The sequence below is a fragment of the Ambystoma mexicanum genome, chromosome 10 (assembly GCF_040938575.1).
Source record: "Ambystoma mexicanum isolate Mex_15411 chromosome 10, UKY_AmexF1_1, whole genome shotgun sequence".
NCBI lineage: Eukaryota > Metazoa > Chordata > Amphibia > Caudata > Ambystomatidae > Ambystoma > Ambystoma mexicanum.
The window spans coordinates 42,989,442-43,007,911 of record NC_090932.1 but is presented as its reverse complement, the minus strand read 5'-3'; the positions used below and the strand labels follow the sequence as shown (position 1 = coordinate 43,007,911).

General features: G+C 47.4%; 1 protein-coding gene across 2 annotated transcripts in view; it reads left to right on the top strand.

Moving 5' to 3' along the window:
- Positions 1 to 18,470, top strand: part of TPRG1 (tumor protein p63 regulated 1) — a 700,518-nt gene that overhangs the window by 313,283 nt on the left and 368,765 nt on the right. For both annotated transcript variants that reach the window (XM_069617466.1, XM_069617465.1), the window contains one exon: positions 11,856 to 11,947. In XM_069617466.1, coding sequence (XP_069473567.1) covers positions 11,856 to 11,947 — 92 coding nt within the window. The remainder of the gene's footprint in view (positions 1 to 11,855; positions 11,948 to 18,470) is intronic.

Genomic DNA, 18,470 nt, shown 5'->3' with positions numbered 1-18,470 from the left:
TCCTCCAGCGGGCCTGCGTGTTCTTTGTCCCTTGCAGCTGACCGTAGTCTGGAGTCTCTCTGGCCTCTCTTTCCCCCCATGTGGATAGGGGTAAGGGGAGGACGCTCTCCTAGCTTCACTCACTATGTTAGGAACCGCTGATCGGCAGCGGTCAGAGCCATTCCCAGGGTCCCTCGTCAGGCAGGAGTTTTCAGTCCCTTCCTGTTGAGGTTTCTTCTGCTTCAGTCAGCGCGTACTTCTGTTGCCATGGCGGTGGCTAATCCAGTCAGGAGTTCTTCCTGGCTTGCCTTTTGCCTGGCCGCACAAGCACTCTCTTTGGGGAGAGCCGCGGCTTGGCTGAGGCTGTTGTCTACTTGTGGCCTTCCCCAGGCAAGAGGGCTTTCTGGCTCACCTCAGGTATACGGAGACTGTGGTGGCAGAGCTTGCCACCCCACTCTCCGGTGTTGGTGTGTAAGGGATTTCAATCAGGCACACACCCAAGTCTCGCCTAGCATTTAGTGCGCAAATGAAACCCTTATTTTATTTTTGTCTATAAGTTCAATATTCTGAATGATATACCACTTATATCACACCCTCCTCAAAATAACCCCCAGGTCACACTAAACCAGGAATCAGGCTAGTTTGTAAAGGTAAATATTTATTTATTTATTTAATATTCAAATCACACATAAGTGTAATATATATAGATATGTGGTGCAGCAATCACCCACAGGGTGACCATACAATTCAAAAATAAGCAAAGCAATTGAATTCACTTATAATGATGCAGGAAAAAGAACAGTTTTGTGTTGTGCGCAGATAGCATTTAGGTTAATGTGCCCCCTGCAAAGTTTTGTTTAAATACAAATGAGCAATCCCACACCAATATGAGTAATCAGCAGGTACTCAGGAGTAAAAGTGAAAACCTTGTTTTGGCAAATGACACTTTGAAATTGACAAGTGAAATGGCTTTGTAAATACTGCAAAAGGGTGCAAAAATACTTAAATGGAGACAAGTTGTAAAGAAAGCAACACTAATCAGGTCCTAACATACATGAGCTATAATATAAACAACAATACACACTTCAGATCAGGATGGGGTGGAAAAAGCTCTTTAAAATGGGGAAATGACACGTGTGAACTTGTGAATTTTTCAAATTCGCGGCAAACTTTTACTATGTGATATTGAAGAAATACTAGTCAAATACACTGTTCTGCAATGTTTTTAGGAGTGGGTGTAGCTAAGGATGTTAGGTATCAGTGAGAGTTGCAATTTCGTTTCTATCTTTAAAACTGAAGAGATTATAGAGGTTTTAGTGTGAGGCTTTTTTGCAAAATAGGCACGAAAATGAAAACAGAAATGCGCTTTTGAAAATGACAGATGGGTTTGATTACACTATATTATGACTATGAAAAAGAGAATGCCACATATGGATCTTACAGTCACTTGATCAGCGTAACCCGTCCCGTTGTACTCTACTTCTTCCTGGGATTTACTTTAGTTATTCAAAATCACTAGGAGTTATGGTTTTGGAACACAGGTGAGGCAATCGGTGCAAGAAGGATTCTAAAAATACTAGAGTTCTGAATTAAAGATGGGATGGGTTGAGATAGGAATAATACAATACAGTTATACTATGCGTCACTGTTCTTCCTGTTAATACTTACAGAAGAAGTTATTAAATTGGACCGTCAGCTCTGGTCCATGAATTGGATCTGGTCTACCGGCAGCAGGGCACCTCTAGCGGCATTGGATCAGCAAGGCAGTTCTGGTCAATTTGGACGGCACCTTAGACTGTATTTGGATGGGCCCCTTCTGGTTACTGGACACGGTAGATAGCAGGATGCAAGTTTTCAGCGGGCAAGCCTTAATGGTAGCAAGCCCAACTGAATCAGAATTAAATCCCTTCAAGTTTGGGATGTTTGCAATTGGGTCAGGCTAGCAATAATTTTACAATGCTAGAGTCTGGATTCTGCAAAGAAATCTGGATCTTTCAAAGAATTCTGGAGTCAGCTACAAGACGAGGATTTCTGCAATGAGGTGCTGAGCGGACATCTGGATAGGTTCTGGAAGCAGTGTGTCTAGAAGCAGTGTTCTGGAAACAGTCTTTATGTGTAGTGAAACTCCTATATTTATCATTACAAAGTTTATGGCCTGGTCAAAACTTCAAAACACACCGCCATGGTTGTGAGCATGTGCCTTGTTTTGGTTGGTAGACTGAACAGAGCTGCCATCTTATGACAGGATTCAGGAACTCCCACCTGGATTTTTTTACCCAAAACATACTTTTGCACAACTGTACATTTCTACCATTATGTACCCTCTTATAATTGGACACATATACTTTATATTCGATTGTCTACATTTACATTCCCTTCCCATCTTTGTGAGATCTGTATTGGTCATTCTATGGATTTTTATCAATTATACCCATAACACTTTGGATTAATCATTTCTAATTTGATACATCTCTGGGCGCTTATCAGTGGATCGTGTACATTCAATTGTAAGTTTACAGCATTAAAAGTTTTGCCACAATCAGACATTTTTCATAACTTTGGTCCTTAAATGGTATGAGTTTCCTCAATGTCTTCAAATCACAAGGCTGAAATTGGTTTAATGTCTACCAAGTTTCAGATTTATCCCTCTTTAGTTTACTCAGTTAATGTTCTGTCTTGATGGTTGTGCAGATTATGAGAACCTCCGCCCCCAAGTACCACACGAAGAGATAGTAATACAGCTACCTGTGCGATCCTTGAGGCCACAGGTGTTGAGTGCCAAGAAACAGGAACCAGGAACGCCGGAAACTCCCCTGACCGCTGTAAGGCAAGCAAGAGTTAAATATAAGACAATGGCAATGCAGTTGATACTCAGAACATAGGATGTGAACCACAACAAGGCTTACCTAGGCGGGAGAGGAGTGGGTGTTAACCATACCCTGAGTAGGGACAAATGGGCAGGAGCTTGTGGGTATCCGGCAGCAGCAAGAGGCGTAAGAAGCCCTGTGTAGCACTCCAGATGGAACACACTATGTACATTTAAAGGCAGTGAGGGTCAATGATCAGGTTTCAAAGTGGGGTAATCTGTGAGCAGTCCAAAGAACGATCCGAGATCAGAAACCAGAGGATGATAACAAATCCAGGGGAAGTCCAGATCAAAACCAGTTAGCAATGCCAGAAGTCGGTAGTCCAAAAATAAACACGAGGTAGTCCGTGATCCAAGGAAGAAGTACAGGAATCCGTTAACTTTCCGTAGTCAAGAGCCGTGAATAGAAGATGCGGGAAACGCCAAACAGTACTTGAAACGAAGCAGCTGTGAAGCACTGTGTCAGCGCGTACTTGCTGTTTTTAACTGCACCGATGAGTTAGCTGACAAACGTCATGTGGCACGTTTTTCCAGATGCTTCCGCGTCACGTGTTCCGTGATAATATCAGGTGATTGCCTCTTCCTGATCACGTGATGCAGAACCGGGCTGAGCAGGCGGCCACGGCACACCGTTGAACAACGCCACGGCAATTGCCAATGAAGGAACGGTCGCAACGACCTCGGGTGGCTGTCCAGCTTCACCTTCCTCCGGGTGTGCCAAGTTTGATTGCCATACTGCTGCTGCCGGGTGAGCAGAGCTGTCATCTTATGACAGGATTTAGGAACTCCCACCTGGATTTTTTACCCAAAACATACTTTTGCACAAATGTGCATTGCTACCATTATGTACCCTCATAAAATTGGACACATATACTTTATATTTTATTGTCGACATTTACATTCACTTCCCATCTTTGTGAGAGGTGTATTGGTCATTCTGTGGATTTTTATCAATTTTACCCATTACACTTTGGATTAATCATTTCTAATTTGATACATCTCTGGGCGCTTATCAGTGGATCGTGTACATACAATTGTAAGTTTACAACATTAATAGTTTTGCCACAATCAGACATTTTTCATAACTTTGGTCCCTTAAATGGTATGAGTTTCCTCTATGTCTTCAAATCACGAGGCTGATATTGGTTTAATGTCTACCAAGTTTCAGATGTATCCCTCTTTAGGTAGCTCAGTTAAAGAGTTTTAAACTATAATAAAAAATAAGGATTTCACACCAAAGTCTTCCTGTGTAACCTCCCCTTTTCAGGCAGCAGCTGTCCAGTCCTTTGAAGTTCACTGAGAAGCATCCTCCACATCCAGCCCCTCCTAGCAGAGGTCAATGCTCAACCTGTCCTTTGTTCTTTGGTCAGCCAGCAGATGAATGTCTAATGCGGCCCCATTGAGTGGCTTGTTGGCATTATGCGGGAACCATTAACAGCCATTAGCCTTCCTGTCCTCAAGGAAGTGTCCAGCAGAGATGTCAGTTCTTCCAGGCCAGGCTGTCAGATCAGAATTACATAACGGATTGGCCACAGGCTGGGATCCTTGAAATGAAAGTCTTTTCATTTAAAAAATAAAATGTAAGCACAGTTTATAAAGGATTTAAACATTTTAAAAGAATTAGCCCTTCACAAACATGCTTGAAATAGTGGATTTTGCAATTTCTCAGGAAAAAGAAAATACAATTAAACTGAGTTTGACAGCCAATTTCCTTAGGCAGCTGTCAGGCAGTGATGCCTGGATTCCTCTGACTGCCTTCAGAATCCATGGTTTCAGCACACTTTCCTTTCCATAATTCTATGGGGAAATGACTGACGTTTTAACAGCCTTTTCAGATTAGGCCCTTCTGTGGCCTTGTTTCAGGTGACAGATGACAGCAGTGAATCCTGTTTATACACCAACTTTGCCTGTGTGTATGGCAGGGTGTGCAGCTCTTTTGACGGTTTATGAACTCTGTGCAATTTTGCAGATTTAGTGCGCACAGGGGTTATTGCCTCCATTTTTGGCAGTTTTCTTTCCCCAATGGCAAAGGGGTGCAGTGTGGCGCATTGGTGTGGATAAAAATACTCCACAAGTGGTGGCTGCGACATGCCCCGCTGAGTGCCCCACTCCTGGCTCGTGCGCTGCAAGGATCGGCAGAGTCACTGTGGTGGCTTGTGGGAAGCCGTGGCGGCACCAGTTGTTACTGCCCTTGTCTTCTCTCCCAGGCAGGTGCTAACAGCAGCCTGTTTGGTTCAGGCTTGCTTTCGTGCTCACCTTCTGCCTAACTGCACAAGCACTCTCCACTGGGAGAGCCGCACGCATGCCAGCCTTATAGCAGGGACTTGTGGTGCATGGGTGCAGGATGGGCAGCTGTCCATGTCGTGCCATCTGTGGGCTCCCTTCCAGGCGGGAGTGTTAACTCACTGTCGTGTGCTCTGGGGTACAGCCACTGCGGCGACAGGTCTTGCCACGCCGCTCTTCTCCCATTGAGTGTTGGGGACTTGTCCAAATGCATGACCTTCTGCTGGCCCATTGGCCGCAAGTATAGGCAGGGTTACAGTGGTGGATTCCTGCGAAAGCCACTGCGGCACCAGGTCTTGCAGAGTCAGGCGTCTTCTCTGCAGCCTTTCCTCCAGGCCAGAGTTGCATTAGGCCGCACACTTCTCCCCCTGATGGGAGCACCTTGTTTGAGGCAGTGAACGCTCCCTCTCGGAGCGCCTGCTTCCAGTGTCCAGTGGGCCAGGGTGCTCCTCTGGCTTGTTAGCCAGGCAGGGGCCTGTAGCAATGTCACAGTGTGGCCGTCTGTTCTCCAATATCCAAGAGCCGTCGCATTGCTGGAGCAGCATTGGCTGCTCTTCTCCTCCCAGGCAGGATTTCCCAGACATACCGTTGCAGCACAGGCCTCTGTCGTCCCCGAGGCAGGAGTGTGTCCTTTTGCTGGAGCAGCACTAGCTGCTCCTTCCTCAGGCAGGAGTCTTCAGAGTCTGTGCGGCAGGATGGGCTGCCTGCTCTCGCCCAGGCAGGAGCATTCAGTACGATGGAGCTGCAGGCCCCAGCCAGGCTGCCCTCTCCTTCAGGCAGGAGTTCATTATTGCATAAGGTGGCAAGCGCACCGCATTCCCTCTCCCAGGCGGCCGAAACATATTTCTTTTTTTTTTTGCTGCTGGGGCTACGCACCTCCTACTCGCACCCTCCCCATGTGAGAGCGGATGTTGGTGGAGCTGCTCGGTGGTGCGAGGACCAAGCACTGTGTTTGGATAGCGGCTCCCATGCCACGCTGGACGCTGCCCAGCTGCCTCCACCGAATCACCTTCCTTTTTTGGTTCTTTATGGTGACCGGCTGCACGCAGGGGCCCGGTATTCGTCGCCAAATGTCATGGGACCAGGGGTGCCATCCCCACTGTAGTGAAGGTGCCTTGCGATGTAGGGCAGCCTAACTGGGCCATGACTCAGCCGATACAGCCCGGCTGCAATGATAGACACAGAGCCTGGGTTACCTTTTATGAATAAGTCACTCACACGTGACCATTCATATGTGACTCAGCATGCACCTCGTGGTGTCATGCTGAGGTCACAACAGCGTCCCTTTCAGGCCAGAAGAAAGAAAACAGGCTAGGCAAATAAGATTTGTAAACATGTGAATGACGGCTGGTCAAAGGAGCACAGAGCAGATTAGATCACCGAGCCCCCAGCTTCCCTGGCGAAGCTGGGGGCTCAGTAAAGCCTTGTCGGGGGCAGGCTGGGTCCGAGATCCAGGGAGACATCTGATGCCGGATCTCGGACAGAGTGGGCTGTTTTGGATTATTCCAGAGGTCTATGCGGGATACTCCAAGGTAGGGCAGTCCCACTGAGAGTGGGATGAGGCACGCTGATACCCCAGATATGTGTGGCTTGGATTAATCCATCACGATGTCTTCACTCATCACCAAAGAAAAATGTGGCAAACCTGAGCTCCTGGGATCTGAGGGCCGGGTGGACCAGCTTCGGGTGGTCTTTCCAGAGCAGTGCGGTTGCTGTTGGCTTTACTAGAAGCACTTCACCGGGCAACTCTCCATGTGCAGAAATCTCTGGGGGCGAGAGAGGGGGGTCCTTGGCCTCGAGTATGTGTGTGGCTGAAAATACATTATAGCCGCAGGTGCACTCTCCAGTCAATCTGAATTTGGTACATGTCAACATCATACGTTTTACACCCCTGTGATGCCAGAAAGCAAATGTGGAAATGGGCATAGCTAGCCAACCCTCAGGTTTGGGGGCTGTCCGCTGACATGGAAAGAGAGGTGGCCCTCTAGAAGAAGAGGAGACGCATCTCGCTGCACCACCAAAATACCCCCACTGGCTCTTGCAAGTGAGTGACTTTCCTTGGCTGTCTCCCAGAGTATGTCCCTCCTACTCCTTACAGCCACTGCTGGAAATGAGGGGGGAAATACTCTGGGATCAAATGATGGGGGATGGGCTGGAGGTGAGGGCGTGCCAATGAGGGGTGGAGGCACAATAGCCACTCCTACTCATTCGCCACTGCCGTGGCTGCAGCAATTTAACGTTCACTTCACTTTTATGCCCTTAATTTGAAAGCAAAGTAAACCAAAAAATAAGAGCAGACCAGACCGAACAGAGCTCTTCTGAGCTTGGAATAGCTGATCATTGCGGGCGCACTGCATTGCAGTGTCTCAGCAGTGCCTTGCAGTGTCTGGGCAGTACGTTGCAGTGTCTCAGCAGTCTCTCAGCAGTGCATTGCAGTGTCTCAGGAGTGCCTTGGTGTGGCTCAGCAGTGCCTTGCTGTGGCTCAGCAGTGCATTGCAGTGTCTCTGCATTGCAGTGTCTGGCCAGTACGTTGCAGTGTCTCAGCAGTCTCTCAGCAGTGCATTGCAGTGTCTCAGGAGTGCCTTGGTGTGGCTCAGCAGTGCATTGCAGTGGCTCAGCAGTGGCGCAGCTGTTTGTTTTCACGGTATCCGTTGAGATATTTTTGGACAGATTCCGAATCCAGCAAATTGCTACCCAGTTCCAACACTGCTTACCGCTAAATTAGGACTTTACCAATACATTTTCCAACCGTGTCCCCCATTTACCTCTGACTTAAAAAGCCGAAGCCGGGAGAGTTCTAACTGTTTCCTTCCCAAACTATTGACCGCCTCTTTTTATTTATTTTCTGGAACCCAAACCAAACGTGGAAACATTTTAACTTGCAATGAGTTCCGCGTTGTTAGGGTTGAAATGTTGGGACTTGCTCTCCTGAAGCGCTTGTTTCCCTGCTTCGTGTTTCCCTGGTTTCTGCCATGTTCATGTTTTGAAGGGTGAGTCGTAAATTGAGGGTGAGCTGCGTCGTGCTCACCCTCCTCCCCCCCAGAGGAGTTGAGTTGGTACATTCTCAGACCGCCTGGCGCACAGGGTTGAGCGCATTCCTGCGGCTTGTCAGGCGCTTTGCTCTCTGCATTGAATTACGCACCACGAGCCAATGGCGGCGATTGGCACAGTATGAAAGCTGCAGAACATATGGCCTCATTACGATTTTGGTGGCCTTCTAGCAGAATACCGCCAAATGTATTTACCGTACTGCCACTTGATCCTGTGGAATTGCAAGTGGCGGTAGGCAGGGCAAGGCCCCTTTTTTTGTAGTCCTTCGGACTCCATGGGGATTTCGATGGAATTATTGCGGGCGGTAATTCTGACGATTTTGCCGATATTTATTTATTTATTTATTTTTATTTTGGCACTAAGGTGACAGATTTCCCTCCAGCTTTTTGCTCACCTGTAGTGTGGCGGTGCGGTAATGCAGTGGTAACTTACTGCCATTTTTTACCACACACTTGTAAAGTGGCCCGTAATCTGACCTTAGATGGCAGAGCTGCCAGCCCAATGCATTTCACCAGCGTTTGAACGGCCAGTATACGGGGATATGACATGACATCGAGGGCACTTCTGAGCTAGTGCGTTGGCCCCGAGAGTCCATCGCTTTAAACTTCTCCAGGGGTCTCTATGTATCTGGGAAATGAGAGGGCTAGCCGCTTCAAGCCCGCGTCTTCTCTGCCGCTCAGCGTCTGGCACTGGCAGCTAGGCTGCCCACACCAGGCATGGATGCTACATTTCTGCATATGCCAGCGTTCAAATTGTGTGACTTCGTCGTGATGCTAGGGAATTAAAGCCTAAAATTGATAAAAGTGCTTAACAAGTTGTCAGTTTGAGGTTTCTGTAATGGCACGCGGGGGAGGCTGGGTGCCACATCTCACAGACGTCTGCCTCAAAAAAATAAGACTCATGAAAAATAACAACATACAGGGCTCCAGCTCCAGCCTGCAGGCGCTTGGGAGGCTTTCCGTCAAACTCCACAAAAGCAGCTTTTTAAACTTATAGGGCATTGAGCTGACCTTGGCTGGACTGGCATACAGTGAAATTGGGCACTTGCCCCTTAAGGGGTGGCAAAGCCAGTTCATGTCTTTGTGCCACCTTTATGTTTATTTATTTATTTGTATTTTTAAAGCGCTCCCGTGGCCCACGGTGTTACAGGAATAGTTTTTTATTTTTTTAGATCCGTAATTGTTTTTTTTTTTGTCTTAGTTGCGTATTTATAACGCGCTTAAATACCCAGAGGTTTCTAAGCGCGGACCCGGGAATCGAACCTGTGTTGCTTCGTGTCGTCTTTTTTCCAAGGCGAACACGTTGCCGTTGAGCTATCCTCTAGGGACGCGATACTAAGCAGAGAACTTTGGTGATATCCTTACAGTCTTCAAATTATCAAGAAAAATATACTTCAAGTCCCCATGACATTGAGGTTTATAAAATGGCCTCTGCATGGGGGGGGGGGGGTGGGGGCTAGTCCAGGAAAGTAAGCAGGCAGCCTATTCTACTGATTCAAATGAAAATCCCAACCTAGGTAGAAAACAAGACTATTTTAAGTCATTTCCCCATTAAAGTAGAGCCTAAAAATTAAACTACCCCTCAGTGCTGACAACTCTGCTTAAATGCAGTGTTTAGTGAGAAAATGCAGAACGATTTCAGATTCTTCAGATTGAATTGAGAAGAAGGGGTGCTGATGGCTGTGTCCTCGATTCCGGGGGATTCCAGCAAATGGAGGTCTTCCTGGAAATGCTGTTTGTGCAGGACTGTGGCCGGTTAGACATGCTCATGCTCTTCACCACTGGAACTGCCCGTGGGGTCCGGAAAGGTAAACTTGTGGACTCCTGGATTGCGTCAAGCGGTCCCTCGTAGAGTCAACATGTCTGATACCTCCAAGATAATCACGGGAGTCGACCTGGCATTGGTTTCACATGCACCAAATGTTTCGGTCTGACCGAGTGGATGATGAAGCGCAGGGAACTTCTGCAGGAGATGAAACACAGGGAACTTCTGTAGAAGATGAAGCACAGGGATTGTATGCAGAAGATGAAGCACAGGGAACTTCTGCAGGAGATGAAGCACAGCCTGCACAGGGAACTTCTGCAGAAGATGAAGCACAGGGAACTTCTGTAGAAGATGAAGCACAGGGATTGTATGCAGAAGATGAAGCACAGGGAACTTCTGCAGAAGATGAAGCACAGCCTGCACAGGGAACTTCTGCAGAAGATGAAGCACAGGGAACTTCTGCAGAAGATGAAGCACATCCTGCACAGGGAATTTCTGCAGAAGATGAAGGACAGGGAACTTCTGCAGGAGATGAAGCACATCCTGCACAGGGAACTTCTGCAGAAGATGAAGCACCGGGAACTTCTGCAGAAGATGAAGCACCGGGAACTTCTGCAGAAGATGAAGCACCGGGAACTTCTGCAGAAGATGAAGCACAGCCTGCACAGGAACTTCTGCAGAAGATGACGCACCAGGAACTTCTGCAGAAGATGAAGCGCAGCCTGCACAGGGAATTTCTGCAGAAGATGAAGCACATCCTGCACAGGGAACTTCTGCAGAAGATGAAGCACAGGGAACGTCTGCAGAAGATAAAGCACCGGGAACTTCTGCAGAAGATGAAGCACAGCCTGCACAGGGAACTTCTGCAGAAGATGAAGCACAGGGAACTTATGCACCACTTTATGTATTGAGCTCCTCGGCTGACCCCCTCCCCCGCCCTCGCCCACCCCTGCATAGGCTCACTGCAGCTGCGCCTTTCTTCGCGTTCTTCCTGTTTATGTACTAGTGTTGAGTGTAATGTTAATAAGAGATCACGTGGCACTCAGATGTAGTGTGCAGCTTGTTGTAGTTCTATTGTACACTGGTTACTACTCATGTGTGCAGGGTTGTGGTTAGGTCCGGTCCGAAAGAAATGAAAAAGAACAGGAGATTTAAACGCAGCGAAAATGGGTGTTGCGTGAAAGGGGGGACGGGGTTGCTCCTTTTTCTCAAAAATGGTGAACATTTTCTTTGCAGTTGCCTTGACTCGAGAGATATTGGGCCCGATTTATGGAATGATTTGCACGCTTCAAAGTGAATTTGCACTACCGACACACACCCGGATTATGGAACCGTGCAAAGTGTATTTTTGCAGTGAAAAAGTCCGGGCAAAGGCAGCGCATAGTCATTTTTTGCAGTACAAAATGACTTTGCACGGCGAAAATACACTTTGCACAGTTCCAAGAATTAGGGTTTTTGTAGGCAGTGCAAAGTCACTTTTTAGCAGCGCAAAATTTACTTTCAACCGGGCAAATATTCCATGAATCGGGCGCTAAATTCTCACAGCTGTTTTTTAGACGGCCGTTGAAAAATCCAGCTATTGGTAGAATGCATTACTGCTTCCATCCTATAAGGCGGAGTTTAGGGGCCATTGCTTGTAAATGTGGGTGATTGAGCCCGTCAATGGCCCAGACTTTTCATGGTATTCATAAATTCTTTTCATTGGAATATCTGAGTCCTAAATGCAAATGTTTGTGTTAAAGTTGCAGAACACTTGCATGGGATGCTAGGCCCAAAATAACCTCAGGCAGTGTTTACAAGCTGTGCAGGTGCAACCGGTCCACTTGTGCGACAGGCTTGGCTAGTATTGCAGGACTCAGACCTCTGCATTCATAGACATGCCCCTTAACCCGGATCTTCTTGTTCCCTGCAGCCCGGGGCGTTGGAGCAGGCCATCGAAGACTTGAAAATCCATGTGACGGCCAAGGAGGGCGAGACCGTGCTGAGCTTCTGGCTTCTGGCGGAGTGAGTACAGGAGTTAACGCCAAGTTTTGAAAATCTTTGCCTGCATTTGGTGGTCTGGGGGCAATGCTATGCAATCTCTGATATGTTGCGCTCTGTACCGAGGATGAATGTTTGATTGAGATGATATGCCCTGTATAACGTTCCTGTACACGAGTGTTTCTAGGCGCCACAAGACAAGGGATCCTACTAGGCCATGTGTCATTCTGATCATGCGAGTGCGACAACGAGAAGTGTAGGGGGACGGGAGAGGGAGAAAGTGCACGGTAGAGGGTACAGGGAAGTGAGATCCGGGCAACATGGCTCTGGGTAAGTGCATCCAGGGCAGCACGGCTCTGGGTAAGTGCAAGGAGGCAGGGGACTGTAGGGTTCCAGTTACAGCCCCTAAGTGCAAGGAGGCAGGGGACTGTAGGGTTCCAGTTACAGCCCCTAAGTGCAAGGAGGCAGGGGACTGTAGGGTTCCAGTTACAGCCCCTAAGTGCAAGGAGGCAGGGGACAGTAGGGTTACAGTTACAGCCCCTAAGTGCAAGGAGGCAAAGGACTGTAGGGTTCCAGTTACAGCCCCTAAGTGCAAGGAGGCAGGGGACGGTAGGGTTACAGTTACAGCCCCTAAGTGCAAGGAGGCAGGGGACTGTAGGGTTCCAGTTACAGCCCCTAAGTGCAAGGAATCAGGGGACAGTAGGGTTACAGTTACAGCCCCTAAGTGCAAGGAGGCAAGGGACTGTAGGGTTCCAGTTACAGCCCCTAAGTGCAAGGAGGCAGGGGACTGTAGGTTTACAGTTACATCCCCTAAGTGCACGGAGGCCCGAAGGCAGTGCAGGGGAGACTGATCATGGAGGAGCCTGGTATCCAGTGAGACTCTGAGGGTAGCCAAGCAGCCAGTCGGTGCAGCAGACAGGTTAGTTATCAAGAAAGCAAGAGAGAGCCGGCATAGGAGAAATGGAGGGTCATCAGCTGCTTCCGGAACTTCAGGTGGTCCGGCTCAAGTCTGAGAGGGGCAGGGAGGCCGTTCCAGAGGGAGGCACCTGCTGAGGAGAGAGCTGTACCCCCCGCTCTCTGCCTGGAGAAGCGTCTAACCCTTAGAGAGTTGGAGGTAGCAGAGCAAAAAGCTCTAGAGGGAAGGTATTTCTGAAAAGAGAGTTGGAGGTAGTGCAGGCCCTGTCCCCAGAAAGCCTTGTGGACGGTCCAGAGGGTCTTGAACTTGATCCTTGCAGACACCGGGAATCAGTGGAGAGATTTCAGGGCTGGAGAGATACGATCCCTGGGCTTGAGGCCAGGGATAAGTCTTGCAGTCCTGTTCTGGATTAGTTGTGGAGAGTAGAGGAAGGCAGATTGAGAAAGAGGCTTTTGCAGTAGTCCAGCCTAGAGAGAACCAGTGCTTCTGGGAGAAAGTGAGGGAGGGAAGAGTCCCTTTGAAGAGGTGAAGCTGGAAGTAGACCTTTTTGGCAAGATCCATGGTGTGAGGAGAGAAGGAGAGAGTGGAATTGAAGGTGACGCTAAGGTTTTTTGCCTCACAGGAAGGGGAGGGTAGAGGACCCAAGGAGGGCGGCCAGAGTGAGAGAGGGAAAGCGGGCACAGGGGTACCAATGAGAAGGATCTCTGCCTTATTGGCATTAAGGCAAAGATCGCTGGAGGTGCACCAATCCTGAATCACAGAAAGACGGTCAGGAATGAGTGAGGGAAGATAGGAGGCTGAGGGAAGTCTGAACTAGAGCTGAGAGTCATCCGCATAGCACTGAAGGTTAGAGGAGAAGGTGGAGATCAGGTGGGGAAAAGGGGCCAGACAGACATTGAAGAGGATAGAGCCCTGGGGGACACCACATGTGGAGAGAGAGGTGGTCGAGAGAAAGGACCCAAGTTGGACCTGGGAGGGTTGGCCCAGGAGGAAGGAGGGTCAGCCAAGCCAGGGCCTGATGTGTGATGGTTGTTCATTATATGTTTACAAGAAAATCTAAAACTGGTATTCATGTTTTAAATGTCAAATGGTGGTTTAAGCAAGTCCGGCTTAATACTAAGGTAAGGGTCACATTGTAGGGGTCAGCTGTTGGTGCTGGGTCCAGGATGAGGAAGATGGGCAGGTGGCACCGAAGGCCAGCAGATGTGTGCCAGCATCTGTCTAATGCCTATTGGTCTTAAAGGGGCCCCGACATCCCAATAGGATATCCAACCCTGCTGGTGAGGACTGCACTCAATGCACTGGTGAATGGCTTGCAAGTAGACCTCACCCATAACTCTGACACTTCCCCCTCACTCTGTGATGACTCAGAGTCAGGATTAGGGACCTAGAAAGAGCGAGTGAACATGCCTCCAGTTAATATTGAGTTCCATAGAAGGTCTATAGAAGAGAAGATGAACCGGGGTCTTCTGGGCTGTCATATCACACTATTTATAAGTGACATATCACGCACTCAACTGCCTCCAGGAGGCACAATCGAGGAAGAAGGACTAGCTTCTTTCCGCCCGCCTCGTTCCAGGTAAGAATTCATCAGAACAGGTCCACTCCTGGAGTTTTCGGGAATGGGAGCAGAGCTAGGAGATGGTTTTCGGGTTCACAGGCCTAGGCCACAAAGTGGCGGTGGCAAGTGGGGGGCGCAAGTCTATAGATGGGGTGGGCTAGAAGAAGTGCCTCGTGTTGAGAAGCAGAGAGCAAACCCTGACAAGCATTTGGTTTTTTAGGAAGAAGTGGTTGACCACTAAGTGTCAGATGAGCTTGGTGGGGTTTAAGAAGGGGGTCGCTAAGGTTGGGAATGCATAGTTTCAGTTCACGAGGGGTGCTGGCGCAGACCGTCTGTGGGAGGTCTGAAGGTTAAGGTTCGGCCTGCACCCCCATCCTGAATATTAGAAGGAGTGCACAGGAGGATCTGCACAACTGTTGGGGCTCCAAAGCTTCTTTTCCAGCAGGATTTTACCTGGAGCCCCACATGCGCAACTTACCATCCAGATGAGCTCCTGGGGCCCGGTGTTGGGAAGTGCTGGGACGCGTTAGCCAATTGTTGCAACGCAAGTTGAGGGGTTGCAACGATGAGCCAGGAGACCAGGTTGGGTTAAGAGACTTTAGTGGGTTTGTGGTACATAAGTCACAGGTAATAGGTTACAGGCAGGATAAGTACATAAGGGAGGGAAGCATCCACCGGTCCCCCTCTGTTCAGCTCATGTTCCAACTGAACAGGGAGAACTTTGGCACTCACACCAAAACATTCTAGATGGAACACTATAATACAAGCATTCCAGGCACAGGCTCACATATACTTAGGAAACAGCTAATGAACCAGGATAGGTAAGACATAACACATCTCCCCCTTACATGACAATACAATGAAGGAAGGAAACAGAAGGAAAAGTCATAAATGGACAATATATCTAAAAAAAACTATCCTTCGATATCCCATCCAGCAAACCACTAATAGTCATATGCTATTCCCTTCCAATTCCATGATATAGCTAAAAATAGCTAATCCACTACAAGACACTCACCAGAACCATAATGGACATTTATGGAACTCAGCTACAGGGAACCAGCCCACTATCTAATAAACAAACCTGACCACCTACATCATATCATTAACCCTGTTACAACATTCTCCAACACCAAAAGCTTCCTGAAAGAAACTACAGGGTTAATATCCTCTATCTGCCTAATGCATATCATTTAGAGACACAAATTGCCTCCACATAACATCCTGCTGAGCACCAACCACATTAACAGTGACAAATAGCACCAATGTTGATACCCAACCAAATGATCAATCATTAACTAACGAACACATTGACACAAAAATGTGCCAACATAAAACCAGGTCTGTAACCTAGCTAATAACCTTGAAACACCAATGCTCACCACTGAGCACATTAACATTTGAACCTATGTAAGTTCACTACCTGAACAAGAGAATGCTCGCCACAACTAAGCATATTAAACATAGGCATGCTTAAAGGTCAAGGAACTAACCTATTACTAGACAATGAGCAAACCATGCTCTCATACTGGCAAACAGACGTTCACACAACCACAATCACACAGCTGACTTATTAATAACCTACACAGTTTGTTAAATAAACTAATGAACAAATTCAGCTTGAAAAATTTGGGAATATAAAACGTTTTAAGTTACACCACCATAGCGAGTCCCAAGAATCATGCTGGCAAAGTTCAGTTTTGACATATACCTGTGGAAAAATTGTTAGGTTAATAAAAACATTGTCAAAGTGAACATATCAAAGAAATGCAGTAGTTCTATGGCACTCACAATATCCACACAAAAACAACAAGACGAATTCAGCATAACAAATTTTGATAATCCGAAAATTAGGTGCGCCACAATAAAAATTCAAAATGTTATGCCTGCAGAGTCTTTGTTGATATGTAACTGTGGGTTAGTTACTGCAAACTACACTATACATTTTATTACCTGCCATTTCTTTTGGTTGCATTAATTCCATTCCATTACCACTTAAAACCTGCTAAAAACATTGGTGACATAGCCATTTCCAATTAAAACTTGCCAATAACCAACATTGGCACCATAACTTTAGGTCCAATGCAATTACTAAAACACTTGCCAAACAAAACACATTGGCACCATAATAAAATACTGCTTATTGGCACATAGCCACCATATGGCTCCAAAAAATAATTCAATTGCCCACCCTTGGGTAACACTCATGCTTACAGTTTGGCACACACCAATAACTATATTCACACCAATAAAGAGACCCACAGCACATGGCCACTGTAAATCAACACTCCTGCCAACGCTATTGGCACAAAAAAACAGGAAACTCCTTTCCCAGAAGCATGTTATAGAATGCCATATAACAAACCATAAAAACTACACCACAATGCCTGCAAAATGTGACCCATGTTTTCATATATCACATTCCCAAAGTGATGCATTGCCTTCATTTTCATTTTCCAAACAACATTTTAGCATGTGATGGCCTTTGCATTTACAATATAAAGAAACGTTGCATGGGTACATTGCATGTTGCTTTCAACTCTTCAATATCAGCTCAATAAAATGGCAATGTCACAAAAAAAATTGCAATGTACATAAGGCAAAACATTTTGAGTTCGAACATTACACTTTCAAGAAAATCGAAAGGCAGAAGCACTTTCCTGAAGATCCGACCAGACAAAATGGAAATGCTAATAGAAAATAAATGCCTGCCACTTTCATTTTGATAGCCTTGAAATGCATCCTCCAGTCATTGCAGTACATGTAACGTTCCAGTAATGCCGAAGGTAATGAACAGTCAATCCAGCTGCGCCTTTAACTCCTACTCAGTGTTAATATGACTTGCAGCCGCTCCTTTTTACAGTATGTTCAAACGCAGCTTGTAAAAGTATTATGAAGGTGGGCGTGATGTCAAATGCCCGGCTACTTCTATGCGCATTATCGCTGGAGCCACTTGCACTGCTGATAAGCAGAGTCTCTCTTTTGTTCCCCCGACCCCTTGCTCTGCCAATAACACGCCATTGACTTCTTGTGAAGCGCCAAACTAAAAATGCGCCTATGCCTTCATATATTAAGAAGCCATTGCTGTGGCAGATGCAGAACAAATGAAAGTGAGCAGCGCTGCCCCCCAAAATCACTATAAATGTCCCTCACTAATCAGTTATGCAGGACATGGGGCACGCTCACCTTGGGTCCGGGGGGTGGGGGAGGGGGTGGATGCTTCTGGTTCCTCACTCCTTTTTGGTGGGCAACTTCCTTTGCACCATATTCCTTCTGGCACAAGTTTGCTTCTTTTCTGTCCTTTCTTGCTGCTTTTCAGCCCCAGGTACACCTCAATCACCAAAATCCTCGTCGCCAGTGTTACAACGCAAGTTGAGGGGTTGCAATGATGAGCCAGGAGACCAGGTTGGGTTAAGAGACTTTAGTGGGTTCGTGGTACATAAGTCACAGGTAATAAGTTACAGGCAGGATAAGTACATAAGGGAGGGAAGCATCCACCGGTCCCCCCTCTGTTCAGCTCATTTTCCAACTGAACAGGGAGAACCTTGGCACTCACACCAAAACATTCTAGATGGAACACTATAATACAAGCATTCCAGGCACAGGCTCACATATACTTAGGAAACAGCTAATGAACCAGGATAGGTAAGACATAACACCAATCCCTCTGCAGGAAGAAGTGTTGCTAGTTCACAACAGGCATCTGCTTGTGCACCTTCGTGCCTTTCCCCTATCTGTGCACAATTGCACAAAGCAGGGGACTGAAGGGGGCGTGTTTGTGCATTTCGAAGCGCATCCCCAATTCCCAGATGGGAGGCACTTTCACCTGCGCAGTAAGAAGACATTCCCGCGTGCCTATTTGGACAGGCGCAGAGGAAGGCACAATGCACGAGAAGCCCAGTTCTGGCCCTCAGATGTTAAGCGGAACAGCCACAGTAGGAAGGAAGTGTCCCACGTGCAACTCTGGTCCATTTCACGCTAATCTTATTTCATCTGTGACTTCTCTGCTTTGTGTCGTTTGGGTCTACCTGATTGGCTGAAGCTTTTCATCCAATCTGATTGGCCGAAAA